General features: G+C 42.9%; 1 protein-coding gene across 1 annotated transcript in view; it reads left to right on the top strand.

The window, feature by feature from the left end:
- The window catches only part of TRIM24 (tripartite motif containing 24), a 1,193,545-nt gene that overhangs the window by 761,086 nt on the left and 418,939 nt on the right, over positions 1 to 13,520 (top strand). Inside the window, exon 14 of the mRNA XM_086952962.1 lies at positions 9,904 to 10,235. Coding sequence (XP_086809088.1) covers positions 9,904 to 10,235 — 332 coding nt within the window. The remainder of the gene's footprint in view (positions 1 to 9,903; positions 10,236 to 13,520) is intronic.

The raw sequence follows: 13,520 nt of genomic DNA, 5'->3' as shown, positions 1-13,520 counted from the left end.
TTTCTGAAGGGCATCACGCACATGTTCCCTCCTGTTCCCTTCGTGATGCCCCAGTGGGACTTGAATCTTGTTCTCACCTATCTGATGTGTGCTCCCTTTGAGCCACTTCATAACTGTCCTCTTCGTCTCCTTACGCTGAAGACGGCCTTCCTGGTTGCCATCACCTCTGCCAGGAGGGTGAGTGAGCTCCAGGCTCTTTCTTCTTCTCCGCCTTTCCTGTCTGTTCATCCTGATAAGGTGGTGTTGCGTACACGACCTTCCTTTCTGCCCAAGGTTGTCACGGCCTTCCACATCGGGCAGTCCATCACCTTGCCCACCTTCTTTCCGCCTCCGCATCCCTCGAAAGAGGAGGAGAGGCTCCACCGTCTGGATCCAAAACGTGCGCTCTCCTACTACCTAGACCGCACTCGCCAATTCCGGGTGGATGACCAACTCTTCGTTGGTTACGTGGGCGCGAAGAAGGGAAAGGCTGTACACAAGAGGACCATCTCCAGGTGGATCATCTTGTGCATCCAAGCATGCTACTCCATGGCGAGGAAGGAGCCCCCGGCTAGTTTGCGGGCTCACTCCACTCGGGCCACGGCAACGACAACTGCCCTGGGCCGCGGTGTCCCCCTGCAGGACATCTGTCAGGCAGCCACGTGGGCCTCGCTGCACACGTTCGCAAGACACTACTGCCTGGACAGTCAAGTCCGGAGGGATGGCTTCTTTGGCCGTTCCGTCCTCCAGGACTTTCTGGTGTGATATTGGTTCGCAGACCCACCACCGGGGTTGGTATTGCTGGGGTATCTATTCTAAGGTAAGGAATCTATCACTAACGTGTCTCTTTCAGATGCACAAGTTACTACTTGTGTAACGATATATCTGTAAGAGACATTAGTTAGTGATAGATTCCTTACCGCCCTCCCATCCTCCCCGTTCTGCGGACCGATATTTAGGGTTAAGGTCATCCCCTTTCAGGGCCCTAGTTTCATGGCACCAGTGTTAGTTCTATCATGGCTCTGCGTATCTGGCGCGGAAAAGCTGTGTTATCAGAACTGACGTCAGCGCGCATGGGCGCCGTCTATATACTCCGACGACGTCATCCCGGCGCTCACGACGCCGACGACGGACGCGGAGCCGCAGACGACGCCTACCAGCGCGCAGGGGTATTGCTACGCAAAAATTTCCGGATCCAGTCTGACGCCTGGGGATATTCTAAGGTAAGGAATCTATCACTAACTAATGTCTCTTACAGATATATCGTTACACAAGTAGTAACTTGTGCTTCTAGAACTGTCCGGGGTACCGCATCAAAGGCTTCACCTCACACCCAGCCTTCTGACGCAGAGCCATGGTGACATTCAGCACCCAGATCCGCAACAGCTCAACCTGGCGATCTGGCTCCTGAAGTCCTAGAGTTTGGCTACCTTAACCTTCCTCCCAATTGCATGGACATCATTCGGGAGGCAAGAAAGCCCACTACTAGAGCCTGTTATGCGGCGAAATGGAAGCGGTTTGTCATCTATTGCACAAATCACAACATTAATCCACTAGATGCTTCCATTCAAAATATCATCTGTTACCTGTTCCATCTATACCAGTGTAATTTGGCATATACTTCCATCCGCATTCACCTGTCTGCGATGGCCGCATACCTCCAGAATAGACAGCACCTTTCACTTTTCAAAGTGCCTGCTATCAAAGCTTTTCTGGAAGGACTCAAAAGGGTCATTCCACCAAGGACCCCAACAGCTCCAGAATGGAACCTCAATGTGGTTCTTACGAGACTGATGGATCCTCCCTTTGAGCCACTACATTCTTGCGAACTTCAGTTCTTGACTTGGAAAGTGGCTTTCTTAGTGGCAATTACATCGCTACGGAGGGTGAGTGAGCTGCAAGCCCTCACAATCCAAGAGCCATTCTTCCAAGTTCATGCTAACAGGGTAGTGCTCCGCACTAACCCTAAATTTCTGCCCAAGGTTGTGTCTCAATTCCACTTAAACCAATCAATTGAGTTGCCGGTGTTTTTTCAAAATCCTGAGTCACTGGCGGAGCGGATGCTCCACACCCTTGACGTTAAAAGGGCCCTAATGTATTACATTGATAGGACCAAGGATTTTAGAAAGACTACGCAGCTTTTCGTTGCTTTTGCGTCACACCATAAGGGCAACGCTATTTCCAAGGCTGGTATTGCTAGGTGGATCGTAAAATGTATTCAAATCTGTTATGCAAAAGCTAAACGCACTCTTACAATTCCAACGAGAGCCCACTCCACCAGAAAGTCGGGGGCCTCTATGGCCTTCCTTGGAAACATTCCCTTAGAGGACATATGTAGAGCAGCCACATGGTCTACCACACATACATTTACTAAACACTACTGTGTAGACGTGCACTCTAAACAGCAGGCAGCTGTAGGGCAGGCTGTTCTCAGGACACTTTTCCAAACTGCTGCAGCTGGCACGGGCGGCCGCCGCTAATGGAAGGACTGCTATGTATTCTATGCACAGATATGAATTCAGCAGCCCACATGCCTCGAACTGCAAATGCTACTTACCAGTATGCATCTGTTCTTGGCATGTAGGGCTGCTGACATTCATATCGCCGCCCTCCTCCCCGGCGCCTGTAGCAGCTGCAGTGTTTACATATCATTTCATGGCATGGTCATCATTCTCAAGGTTCACTCCATCTCGGCCACAATGGCTAAAAACAATCTGGGGATGGAGTCGATGCCCATGCGCACTGTAGTCCAGGGGAGGAGCCACCTATCTCGTGATACTTCGAAGACTCTTCCAGGACAACAATGTGCAATCATCCGGACCCAACACTAGGCGGCGATCTATGCACAGATATGAATGTCAGCAGCCCTACATGCCAAGAACAGATGCATACTGGTAAGTAGCATTTGCATTTCCTTTCAAAACTTGATTGACAGCACAATAATTATGCATTACCTGAACAAACGGGATGGAATGAGATCCAGACCTTGTCCCTGGAAAAACAAACCACCTGGAAGTGGTTAAGAGCCCAGAATCTGAGCATAACCGCAGTCCACCTTCCAGGGGTGCAAAACGCTCAACCGGACACTCAGCAGATTTATTTGACCATGAGCACTAGGAGCCTTAATTGACTTTGTCCTACATGGCATTTTTGCAACTTGAATTTCCCTCAACTAGACATGTTTGCAAATGCAGAAAATAAAAATCTGCAGACTTTGCCTCAGTATGTTACCAGCCAGGAATGAAATGGAATGCCCTGTGTATTGACTGGTCCAGCAAATGTATCTATGCTTTGCTGTTGATCCCCCGTGATCTCAGCAGTTCTCATTAACCCCTTCGCTGCGGGGGTAATTCCCCCGCTGTGCTGGGGGGGAAGGGGGGACGCGCACAGCGCTCCCATGCTCATGACGAGCTGAGCTCGTCATGAGCTACAGTGCTCCTGTGCTCATGTCGAGCTCAGCTAGTCACAGGTGTATTGGTTCCCGTGGAACGCTCAGCACAGCAGGGGAATTCTCCTCGCACCTGAGCGTTCCACGGCGCATGAAGCCACGTGCCCCATGACGAGCTCAGCTCGTCATGAGCATGGAAAAGGTTAAACGGTCTTATTCAGTAGCCAGAATGATTGTCATTGCTCCAGAGTGACCCCAGCTGTTTGTCAGACTGCCATGCAGGTGTTTGCAGTGCAGATGGAACCTTATGAACAAGTTTGTGAGCCAGATGCTGCACCCTAACACTACCATTGTTAAGTTTAGTAACCTGTCTTCTGATCCCATTTGATAGGGCCATTAGAATTTCCCACAGGATTGTATAAACTTAGGGAAACAAAACACTAGACCTTCTTGTTTTTTTAAAGGGAAGGGATTTTGCATATTCTGTAGAATAATGAACCTACTACCTGTCAAGATGAAGCTTTACTACTGAAACTCTTCTTTTGGCCAGATCAGTTTTAAAATTATTTCCATGAAAGTCCACCTGACGGCAGCCTTCCCTCTTTTTAGTAATTTTATTGCATCTGCAACTTCCTTCTCACTTATTTTCAAATTCAATTTCATTCTTTGTTCCGGCGATGCTTCAGGAATCTCTACCATTTTGAGCAAACTTGGTATCTGATCTTCATCGCAAGTATTTTCTTCCTTGTATAGCTCTGAAAAAAAATCTGCGAATTCCTTTCTTATTTCCTTGTTCTCAGAGACACATCCAGTTTGACCCTCACTATGTATTTTGTTAACGTGATTCCTAGTTCGCTCAGTTCTTGCTTTCCAGGCGAGAATTTTCCCACATCCTTCACCATATTCGTAATTGGAAAGTTTGCTAACTTCCCATCTTTCTTTTACTATTGTTTCCAGATACTCTGACAATTCCAATTTCTTTATTTTTGCTCTTTCTCTTAGTTCTTCACTTTCGTGATCTTTTGTGGCCTTTTTTAAATCTCTATCGAGATCCAATAAGTCCCTTTCGATATTTTGTATAAAGACTCTTTTTTCTCTATTTTTATGAGCCATTATGCTCGTGATATTCCCCCTCATATAGGCTTTAAAAGCATCCCACGTTATTTGTTTGGAGGTTCCTTCTTTATTCAAATCAAAAAATTGCTGTGTTTCCTCTACTAGTTTAGCCACACTTGCTTCGTCTAAGAATATTCTCTTATCCACGGTCCATCTTTGTTGCGTTTGAACCTCCGATATCATCAAATTTAATTGCACTGCTGAATGGTCAGACAGATGTTCTGGGATGTGTTTCACCTTACTTGTATATTCTGCAAGATTATAACTAAGAAGAAAAAAGTCAATTCTGGATTCGTGTCCTAGCCTCTTATTCTTAAAGGTGAATTTATGTTCTTTGTCCCCCTTCACTTTCCAAATATCTATTATCTCTAGATCTTTCATGCAGATTCCTACCCACTCTCTCATTTTCGGAGTTGATGGTAACTTCCCTACCGGGTATCTGTCTTCTTTTGGATTTAATAAGATATTGAAATCACCTCCCATTATTATAGGAGTATTTACTGTGAGTAGGTGAGCATATAAATCTTGTATTGATTCCGGATCATCTACATTTGGGCCATAATATCCCACTATTATATATTAAGTACTTTAGCCGTCACACTTGCCCATCTCCCTTTCTTATCTACTTCTGTTCTCTCTATTATTACTTTAAGAGATTTCTTGAATATTATCGCCACTCCTTTAACGTTGCAATTTTGATTTGTGCAGATGCAGTGATCTATCCAACTTTGCTTTTTCTTTATTAGATCCCATTCTTCTTTTGTTAAATGCGTTTCTTGGATTATCAGTATCTCACAATCAATGTTTTTTAAATATTCCAAAATTCTTGCTCTTCGATTTCTTAGTCGCAGCCCATTTACATTCCAGGTCAGGATGTTGAGTTTTTTCTCCTTCCCTCTCATATTTGTTCTACTCATTTTTAACCATGATTTGAAAGGCCTCTGAATTCTCTTTTGACTTGTTGTAAGGACTTCTATTTTTTTTTATTTTTTTCCCAGTTTGCTCCCCACCCGGTGAAACTTATGTTTTTTTACATTTTATTTTTTGTGCGTATTTCCCAGGTGTTTGTCCCCCCCCCTGGAGAAGCCTCCCTCTTCTTTCTTCCTTTGGGCTCAATTGCCCTTGCTTCGAGCTCCCCCTCTCAACTTGTATACTTTGATTTAATGCTCCTTTTACTTCCAACCTTTAGTTTATTATTTATGCAACCATCGAGTGTTTTTTTTTTTTTTTTTATTCTCCATTTTATTTTAGAGTGAACCAAGACTATTTGTGAGTACTAGCGTAGGCAATCACTAAAAAGAGGGAAGGCTGCCGGCCCAGACTCTTTACCAAATGAGCTATATCACGTACTTCAAGAGAATGTTCTGACCCCTTTTACAAACCTTCTTAATGAAATTTTCTTGAATAATGGAGAACTTCCAAAATCATGGAATGAAGCGATAGTAAGTATATTGTTAAAACCAGGAAAGCACCCCACTAAATGTGAGTCCTATAGACCCATATCGCTGTTAAACAGCGACTACAAAATATACACACAAATATTAGCAAAAAGATTGGGGGCAGTGGCAGGGTCCCTAATACACCCGAATCAAAAGGGTTTTATTAAGGGCAGACAGATCACAGAGTTGTCTCATGAGTTTATAGCCACCATAGATATTGCAACCCAAAATAACATACCTTTGGCAGTTATAACATTCGATGCTGCCAAAGCGTTTGATCGGGTCAGCTGGCCCTTTCTTAGCACCACACTAACAAAATTCAACCTGGGAAATAACTTTGAGACAGCTGTAAAAAACATCTACAAGAGTCCAACGGCTAAAATATTGGTTAATGAGACTCTTACTGATATTGTGCACATTGAGAGAGGAACTAGGCAAGGATGTCCCCTGTCCCCTTTATTATTTAATTTTTACATAGAACCACTAGCTAGCCTCCTAAGACGGGAAGAAGAGATTATACCCTTTAAATTTCAGGGATGGGATAAAAAAGTTGCACTATTCGCGGATGACCTGATGTTATTCACCGGGGACTTAAATAACTCCCTTCCAAAAATAGAGAAGATTATAAATGATTTTGGAGAAGTTTCAGGGTATCAAGTAAATAAATCTAAATCAGAAATATTGGAATGGAACATCATGTCTGGAAATCCCTTAGTGAAGAGCAAATTAAAGTATCTTGGAGTTGAATATAGTAAGAATATTGAAGAAATAGCGAGCCTAAACTTCAAAAGAGTACACAAGGAAATCAGCAGACTTCTAGAGGCCTGGTCAGGTCTACGCTTATCTTTCCTAGGAAAATCAAACCTAGTAAAAATGACAGTAGTACCGAAGTGCGCATATCTATTTAATTCTCTTCCATTGGAGTTTAAAAAAGCAGAGATCAAAAAACTACAAGGGGAAATATCTAATTTCATATGGGGGGCAAAAGGAGTAAGAATCAGTTGGAAAAAACTGAGAAGACACAAGCTACAAGGAGGAATAGCTAGTCCGGATGTATTGGAATATTGTAAAGCGTTCCAATTTAAAAATATAAGATTTTTACTAAGCAGAAGTGATGAATGGCCTGAGTTTTGGAAAGCAATAATTGGACCAGGAAATGATAATTACTTATACAAATTTGGTCATCCCAAATATTTCAAAAAAATCAAGTTGAAGACGATAAGATCAGCAGTAAGAATATGGTACGAAATGAGAACTACTTTAGGAATACCGTACTATAGCAAATACTCCCCAATTTGGGACTCTCCAGGAACACCAGAATGCTTAAAAGATAGCTTAATTAACCCACTAAAAGAAGCCAACATAATGTACTGGGGCCAGTTGATAAAAGGAAATAAGATCACAGAGTGGGAGACACTTGACAGAGAGACCCAGGGGAAGCTATCAAGATTTAAGTATTATCAATTAACAAGTTGGCTTAAAGGAGTGAAAGAAATTGTTCAAAAGGTTGAAGATATTGAACAAAAGACTCTTAATACAGCACCCTTTAAAAAGGAAATATCATTTTGGTATTGGGCCTTGATAAGAGCTGGAGAAGAAGAATATAAAGTCTCTCAAAATATCTGGGGTAACTCCATGCTAAATCGTCCAATTGGAGACCTTTGGAAAGACTCGAATACTATAGCAGCTAGAGTGATAAAATCTGCTCCACACAAGAAGAATCATCTGTTCACAATACATAGAGCATATTGGACTTCAAAAAAACTGTCAAAATTTAAAAACAGCACAGTAAAGAAATGTCCTAAATGCGATATGGAAAGAGCGGATGACCTGCACATGTTCCGAGAATGTCCACTGCTGGCAGAATATTGGGACCTGATTGGTAAGACGCTTTCCGAGGTCATAGAACACCCTATTGAGGTAAGCGATGAACTAATTATTTTTGGGATTTGTAAATATACACACAATTTTATACTGTCTAAGGGGCAAGAAAATATCCTATTCTTACTAATCCTTTTGGCCAGGAGGGAAATATGTATTAAATGGGTGAAAAGTTAACCACCAAGTCACTCAGATTGGTTAAACTCCATGTTAAGGGTATATAAAGTGGATAAACAGGGAAGGCAGAGCAAGAATAAGAATAGGTTCTGGAATATTTGGGAAAAATATATAGTGGGAACTGAAAGGGAGTCCAATGATTAAAAGCAAAGGCACCACTGATTTCAAGCTAGTCTTGAACTGAGTAGTCAAAATGACTAGCTCTCCTCCCTCCGAAAATCATGTGCTAAGAGATGGACAAAAGGAGGCCCCTGAAGGCCAAGGTAAACTGAACACCTCGAATAACCAAGGGCCGAAGGAATCAAAGAACAGAGGCCTCTGACTCCTCCATACTCTACAATCTTTTTGCTAGATGAGGACTGAAAAAAAAAAAGAAAGTCCACCTGACGGCCAGTGCTGCCTTCAGTGAATGTCCTTTGTAAACCTCTTTGTCAAGATGTCAGTTATTAGGGACTTCCGGGAGGTGCATTAGGAAAGTGTTTTTCCTCAATTCTGAGATCTTCCACTCCATGGGAGTTAATATTGTCCTTTCAGTGTTATTGGGCTCTCCCTTCAAGCCTATCCTTAAGGCCTCCTTACACCACCTTTCCTGGAAGTCGATTTCCTTTTGGCTATAACTTCCACACACTGGGTTAGCAGTATCCTATGTTCCCAAGAACCATATACAGCTTTCAGTAGTAATATGGTTATAATGAGGACTCATTCTAAATTCCTCCATAACGTAGTTTCAGATTTTTATGTAAGCCAAACCGTCACCTTATCAAATTTCTTTCAAAACCCTTCTTCTCCAAAAGAGAAATTCCTGTATACTCTTGACTTGAGGTGTCCTGAAACTTTATGTAGAAAAAACTAAGGATATCAGAAAATCCAAACAGTTGTTTTATTATGAAATAGAATTTGTAAAGTTTTCGGTGCCTGAAGGCGTCAAAGCGCTGAGCGCAGTAAGAAGAGCAGTTTCTGAGACCAGCGCCCAACAGTCACGGAAGGGAAGGCATCCATATCTTTAGTTGCTTGCGGAAAATTTCAAAGGAGTCCAACCTCGCAGTGTGTGCCGGGAAGATGTTCCATAATTTAGCTGCCACATCTGAGAATGAGCGACCGCCGCACCTGGCTTTACGGAATCTGGGAATGGTCACCTTCCTAAGAGAAGATGATCTGAGTTGTCTCCTATGGGCGTGCCAAAGGACTAATGTTCTCAGGGACAATTGCCCATGATGGTGAAAAGCCAAGTATACCATGCAGAGCACTTTGTCGTTAGGTTCTTGACTGGCAGCATCGGCAGGGCACAAATACCCTCCCGCACTGAGAGGTGTTTTGGTACATTCAATACCAGGCGTACTGTTGCATTTCGAATAACCTGCCATCTATTCAGTGAGGACTTCTTTATGTTCATATATAGGGCGTTACAGTAGTCTAGGATCAGCCAAACTTTCTTTTGTCACATAAAAAGTCCTGGCCTTTTTGAAGTAAGGCGAAGATGTGGCACAGAAATGTATACTTTGGAAGAAGTGTGGTGGAATTCCGCATGTGGACGAGACTATTCAATGCTTATGATTTAAATGGAGATTCCCCTAAACAACTAGGATTACAGGTAGGAAGCCATTCATTTTTTTAAATCTGATCTGATGTAATGTAAGAAGGATGCAACATAGAAATGTAAAAATAGAAGGGGAAAAAAAAGAATTTCTATTGGGCAAAATGCTGTATTCACCAGGATCCCACCTCAAAACAAATAGCTTTGCTAGTCTTTGACAAGTTACATGAACTATTTGCCCTGTCAAATAGGAAATAATGAAATTACCAAACCATTGGTTATTTGTATTTGAATTATTGACAATTGAATGAAAGAATTAGAGGACCAGTATTTTTATGAGATACTTTTAATTCATGATTTCTTCAAATCGCATATTTATTTTCTTCTAGTCTGGCTACTCAAGAAGCATTCTTACGTCAATGCTCTTGGACAGCAATAATAATTCCAGAGCAGAAGCAGGTCCTAGAAGGGATGCACCAGACAGCACGGGAGACAGACCTACTCATCAAGGAAACTCATTTAGTGGAAAACCAGCATGGATGTCCATGACTCCAATGACACCCCGTCATTCTGCAGAGGGTAGCAGTGGTGGCAAAGAAGATGATCCCAACGAGGATTGGTGTGCTGTTTGTCAGAATGGAGGGGAGCTTCTTTGTTGCGACAAGTGCCCCAAAGTTTTCCACCTATCATGCCATGTTCCCACTCTGATGAACTTTCCAAGGTAATTGCACTTCTAGCCCCAATGTATGTCACATAGGTTAACTGACACTGAAGAGTTCTATTATCTTAAATAAGGTTCACTTGGTGGCTCCTTGCCTATAGAAAGAATGCCTCAAATCCCCTTCATTATTTTGGTGCTAAATGGTAATTTGAAGTGTCTTCAAGTATTAACTTCTTGTCAGATCTAACATCTTGTCAAAAGGTAACATCCATTATTGCCATCATTTCAGCCAATACTGTTCGCAGAGCTCCTCCATCCTTTACCCTTAAACATTGGTATTTCATTTAAATCTGGTTTTATTGCTTGATAACTTTTCCCCATTTTTAGGTCTCGCCTAGGTAGCGCTTGCAAAGTCTCTCCGAGACATGCTGTTTTCAGGATAGTACATGAAGTTCCACCCACTTTCCGCCAATCTTTTTAATTGGCTCCTATCCCTGTCCTTTGTAAATGGTGGCTTTTCATTGGTCAGTAGGCTTATTAGTCCCTCCTTAGTACCACCTTTTCTTTTCTTGTAACCTCCCATGAGGACATACCCTGTTACAAGTGTTGATTCTTGGTAGGCTTGAATTAAAGCATCCAAGCACTATTTTGCCCTATTGCATGACACTCAATTCGGATTCCGTCCCCGCCATTCTACGGAGTCTGCACTCCTAACAGCGGTAGAGACCCTACGCCAGGGGGTGGATGAGGGTCATACCATGGCCCTCATCCTATTGGACCTGAGTGCAGCATTCGACACTGTAGCGCACGCCAACCTGCTACAGTGTCTGAATAACGGAGGAATATCCGAAGCTGCATTCCAATGGCTACAATCCTTCCTGACAGGAAGAAGCTTCCAAGTTCGCCAGGGCGACCACTACTCGAGAGACATAGGTTTGGGACAGGGCGTTCCTCAGGGTTCGTCCCTGAGCCCAACCTTGTTTAATCTCTACGTCTCTCCAGTTGCTTCAATTGCCGTGAGTCATGGATTGAGCATCGTGTCATACGCCGATGACACGCAGCTGGCTATCTCCCTATCGCGTGCACCCGGTCTTGCGATGGACAGTTTCAGGGACTGCATGCAAGAACTTGCAACCTGGATGTCCACCAACTGCCTTAAATTAAACGACGGTTAGCAGAGGGTGAGGAACCCAGTTACACCCTTGAGGGCTTGGGTAGTTAAATGAAAGGGTAGAGAGGCCTTCAAGGGATATAATTTATAAGAGAGATCAGTTGTTCGATATGTTTATGGGATAAAGTTAAATACCCAATGTATCAATCATATAATTAAATACACACAATCAATTTGAAAAACACATAAAAACATATAAACGTATAAACAACAAAGCACAAGGGTGTGTCAAAAAAGAATTTTATCAAAGATTTCATTGAATCAGCAGTAAATCAAAAAAGCAGGTAAGGAGATGCTGATATGAAAAGCCTAGTGGCAAATAATCAATAATACAGCAAAACCTAGAAAAGACATCTATCTCAAAATACAAAGTGAATCAAACACTGGAGAGATAAGATGTAGGTCGACGTTTCGGTCTCTCTACAACACAATTATCGAGACCATCTTCAGGACTGTTGTCATTAAAACACTGCTGTAAGCTGTGCTGTAATCTAGATTGAGTGAGATACCACAATGTTGGTCTCAAGGTAAAAATAAGCGTTGGACACCGGACGGATGCGAGAGGAACACAAACGTCCAAGAGATGAGCGCGGCACGAATATACTGGTGGAACGATTCTGGATGGCAGATGGCTCAGAAAATGAAGTCTCTATGACATGGGACTTGTGGACCAAGGATCCTTTTTAGCATATAAAATCTGTGTCCATCAAAATGGAATCTTGTGAGCGGACGCAGACATCCAAATGGTAATTACTGGGCGATTGACAGTATCGTTTCTGGGTTTTCTGGATTATGAAAGTCGGGTCAAAATCAATTTGACTGGAAACACGGGGAAAGCCGGCTTTCCCCGTGTTTCCAGTCAAATTGATTTTGACCCGACTTTCATAATCCAGAAAACCCAGAAACGATACTGTCAATCGCCCAGTAATTACCATTTGGATGTCTGCGTCCGCTCACAAGATTCCATTTTGATGGACACAGATTTTATATGCTAAAAAGGATCCTTGGTCCACAAGTCCCATGTCATAGAGACTTCATTTTCTGAGCCATCTGCCATCCAGAATCGTTCCACCAGTATATTCGTGCCGCGCTCATCTCTTGGACGTTTGTGTTCCTCTCGCATCCGTCCGGTGTCCAACGCTTATTTTTACCTTGAGACCAACATTGTGGTATCTCACTCAATCTAGATTACAGCACAGCTTACAGCAGTGTTTTAATGACAACAGTCCTGAAGATGGTCTCGATAATTGTGTTGTAGAGAGACCGAAACGTCGACCTACATCTTATCTCTCCAGTGTTTGATTCACTTTGTATTTTGAGATAGATGTCTTTTCTAGGTTTTGCTGTATTATTGATTATTTGCCACTAGGCTTTTCATATCAGCATCTCCTTACCTGCTTTTTTGATTTACTGCTGATTCAATGAAATCTTTGATAAAATTCTTTTTTGACACACCCTTGTGCTTTGTTGTTTATACGTTTATATGTTTTTATGTGTTTTTCAAATTGATTGTGTGTATTTAATTATATGATTGATACATTGGGTATTTAACTTTATCCCATAAACATATCGAACAACTGATCTCTCTTATAAATTATATCCCTTGAAGGCCTCTCTACCCTTAAATTAAACGACAACAAGACCGAGGTGCTCTTTGTGGGGAGGAATCCATCTGTTTGGTCGTCGGCGTGGTGACCTCCATGCCTGGGTGAGGCTCCCATACCCCGCCAGGGAGTCAAAAACCTTGGAGTATGGCTCGATGCTGACCTATCTTTTGGACCCCAAATAGACCGAATAGCAGGTGTCTGTTTTAGCGTCTTAAAAACTATACGGAAGGTCCTTGACCTCCTTCCTATGTTCGCACGGAAAACTCTGGTACATGCCCTTGTAACATCACGCCTAGACTACGGCAACCTACTTTACCTGGGAACCACCTGTAAGGCTATGAACCGCCTCCAGGTAATACAGAACGCGGCAGCCCGTCTCATCCTAAAAATCCCTAAACGATCAGACACCAAGGCCGCTCTTAAAACCCTCCATTGGCTGCCAGTAAAAAGCAGAGTGGAATTCAAAGCCCTCTGTACCTGTCACCGCATCCTGGCTAAGAAAACGCCTATTCCACTCCAGAACCTAGTGACCAGGTATACACCATCACGCGATTTGCGCTCCTTACA

The sequence above is a fragment of the Lissotriton vulgaris genome, chromosome 1_2 (assembly GCF_964263255.1).
Source record: "Lissotriton vulgaris chromosome 1_2, aLisVul1.2, whole genome shotgun sequence".
Classification (NCBI taxonomy): Eukaryota; Metazoa; Chordata; class Amphibia; order Caudata; family Salamandridae; genus Lissotriton; species Lissotriton vulgaris.
Note: the sequence above shows the minus strand (reverse complement) of the source record. Positions and strands in the feature narration are given on the sequence as shown.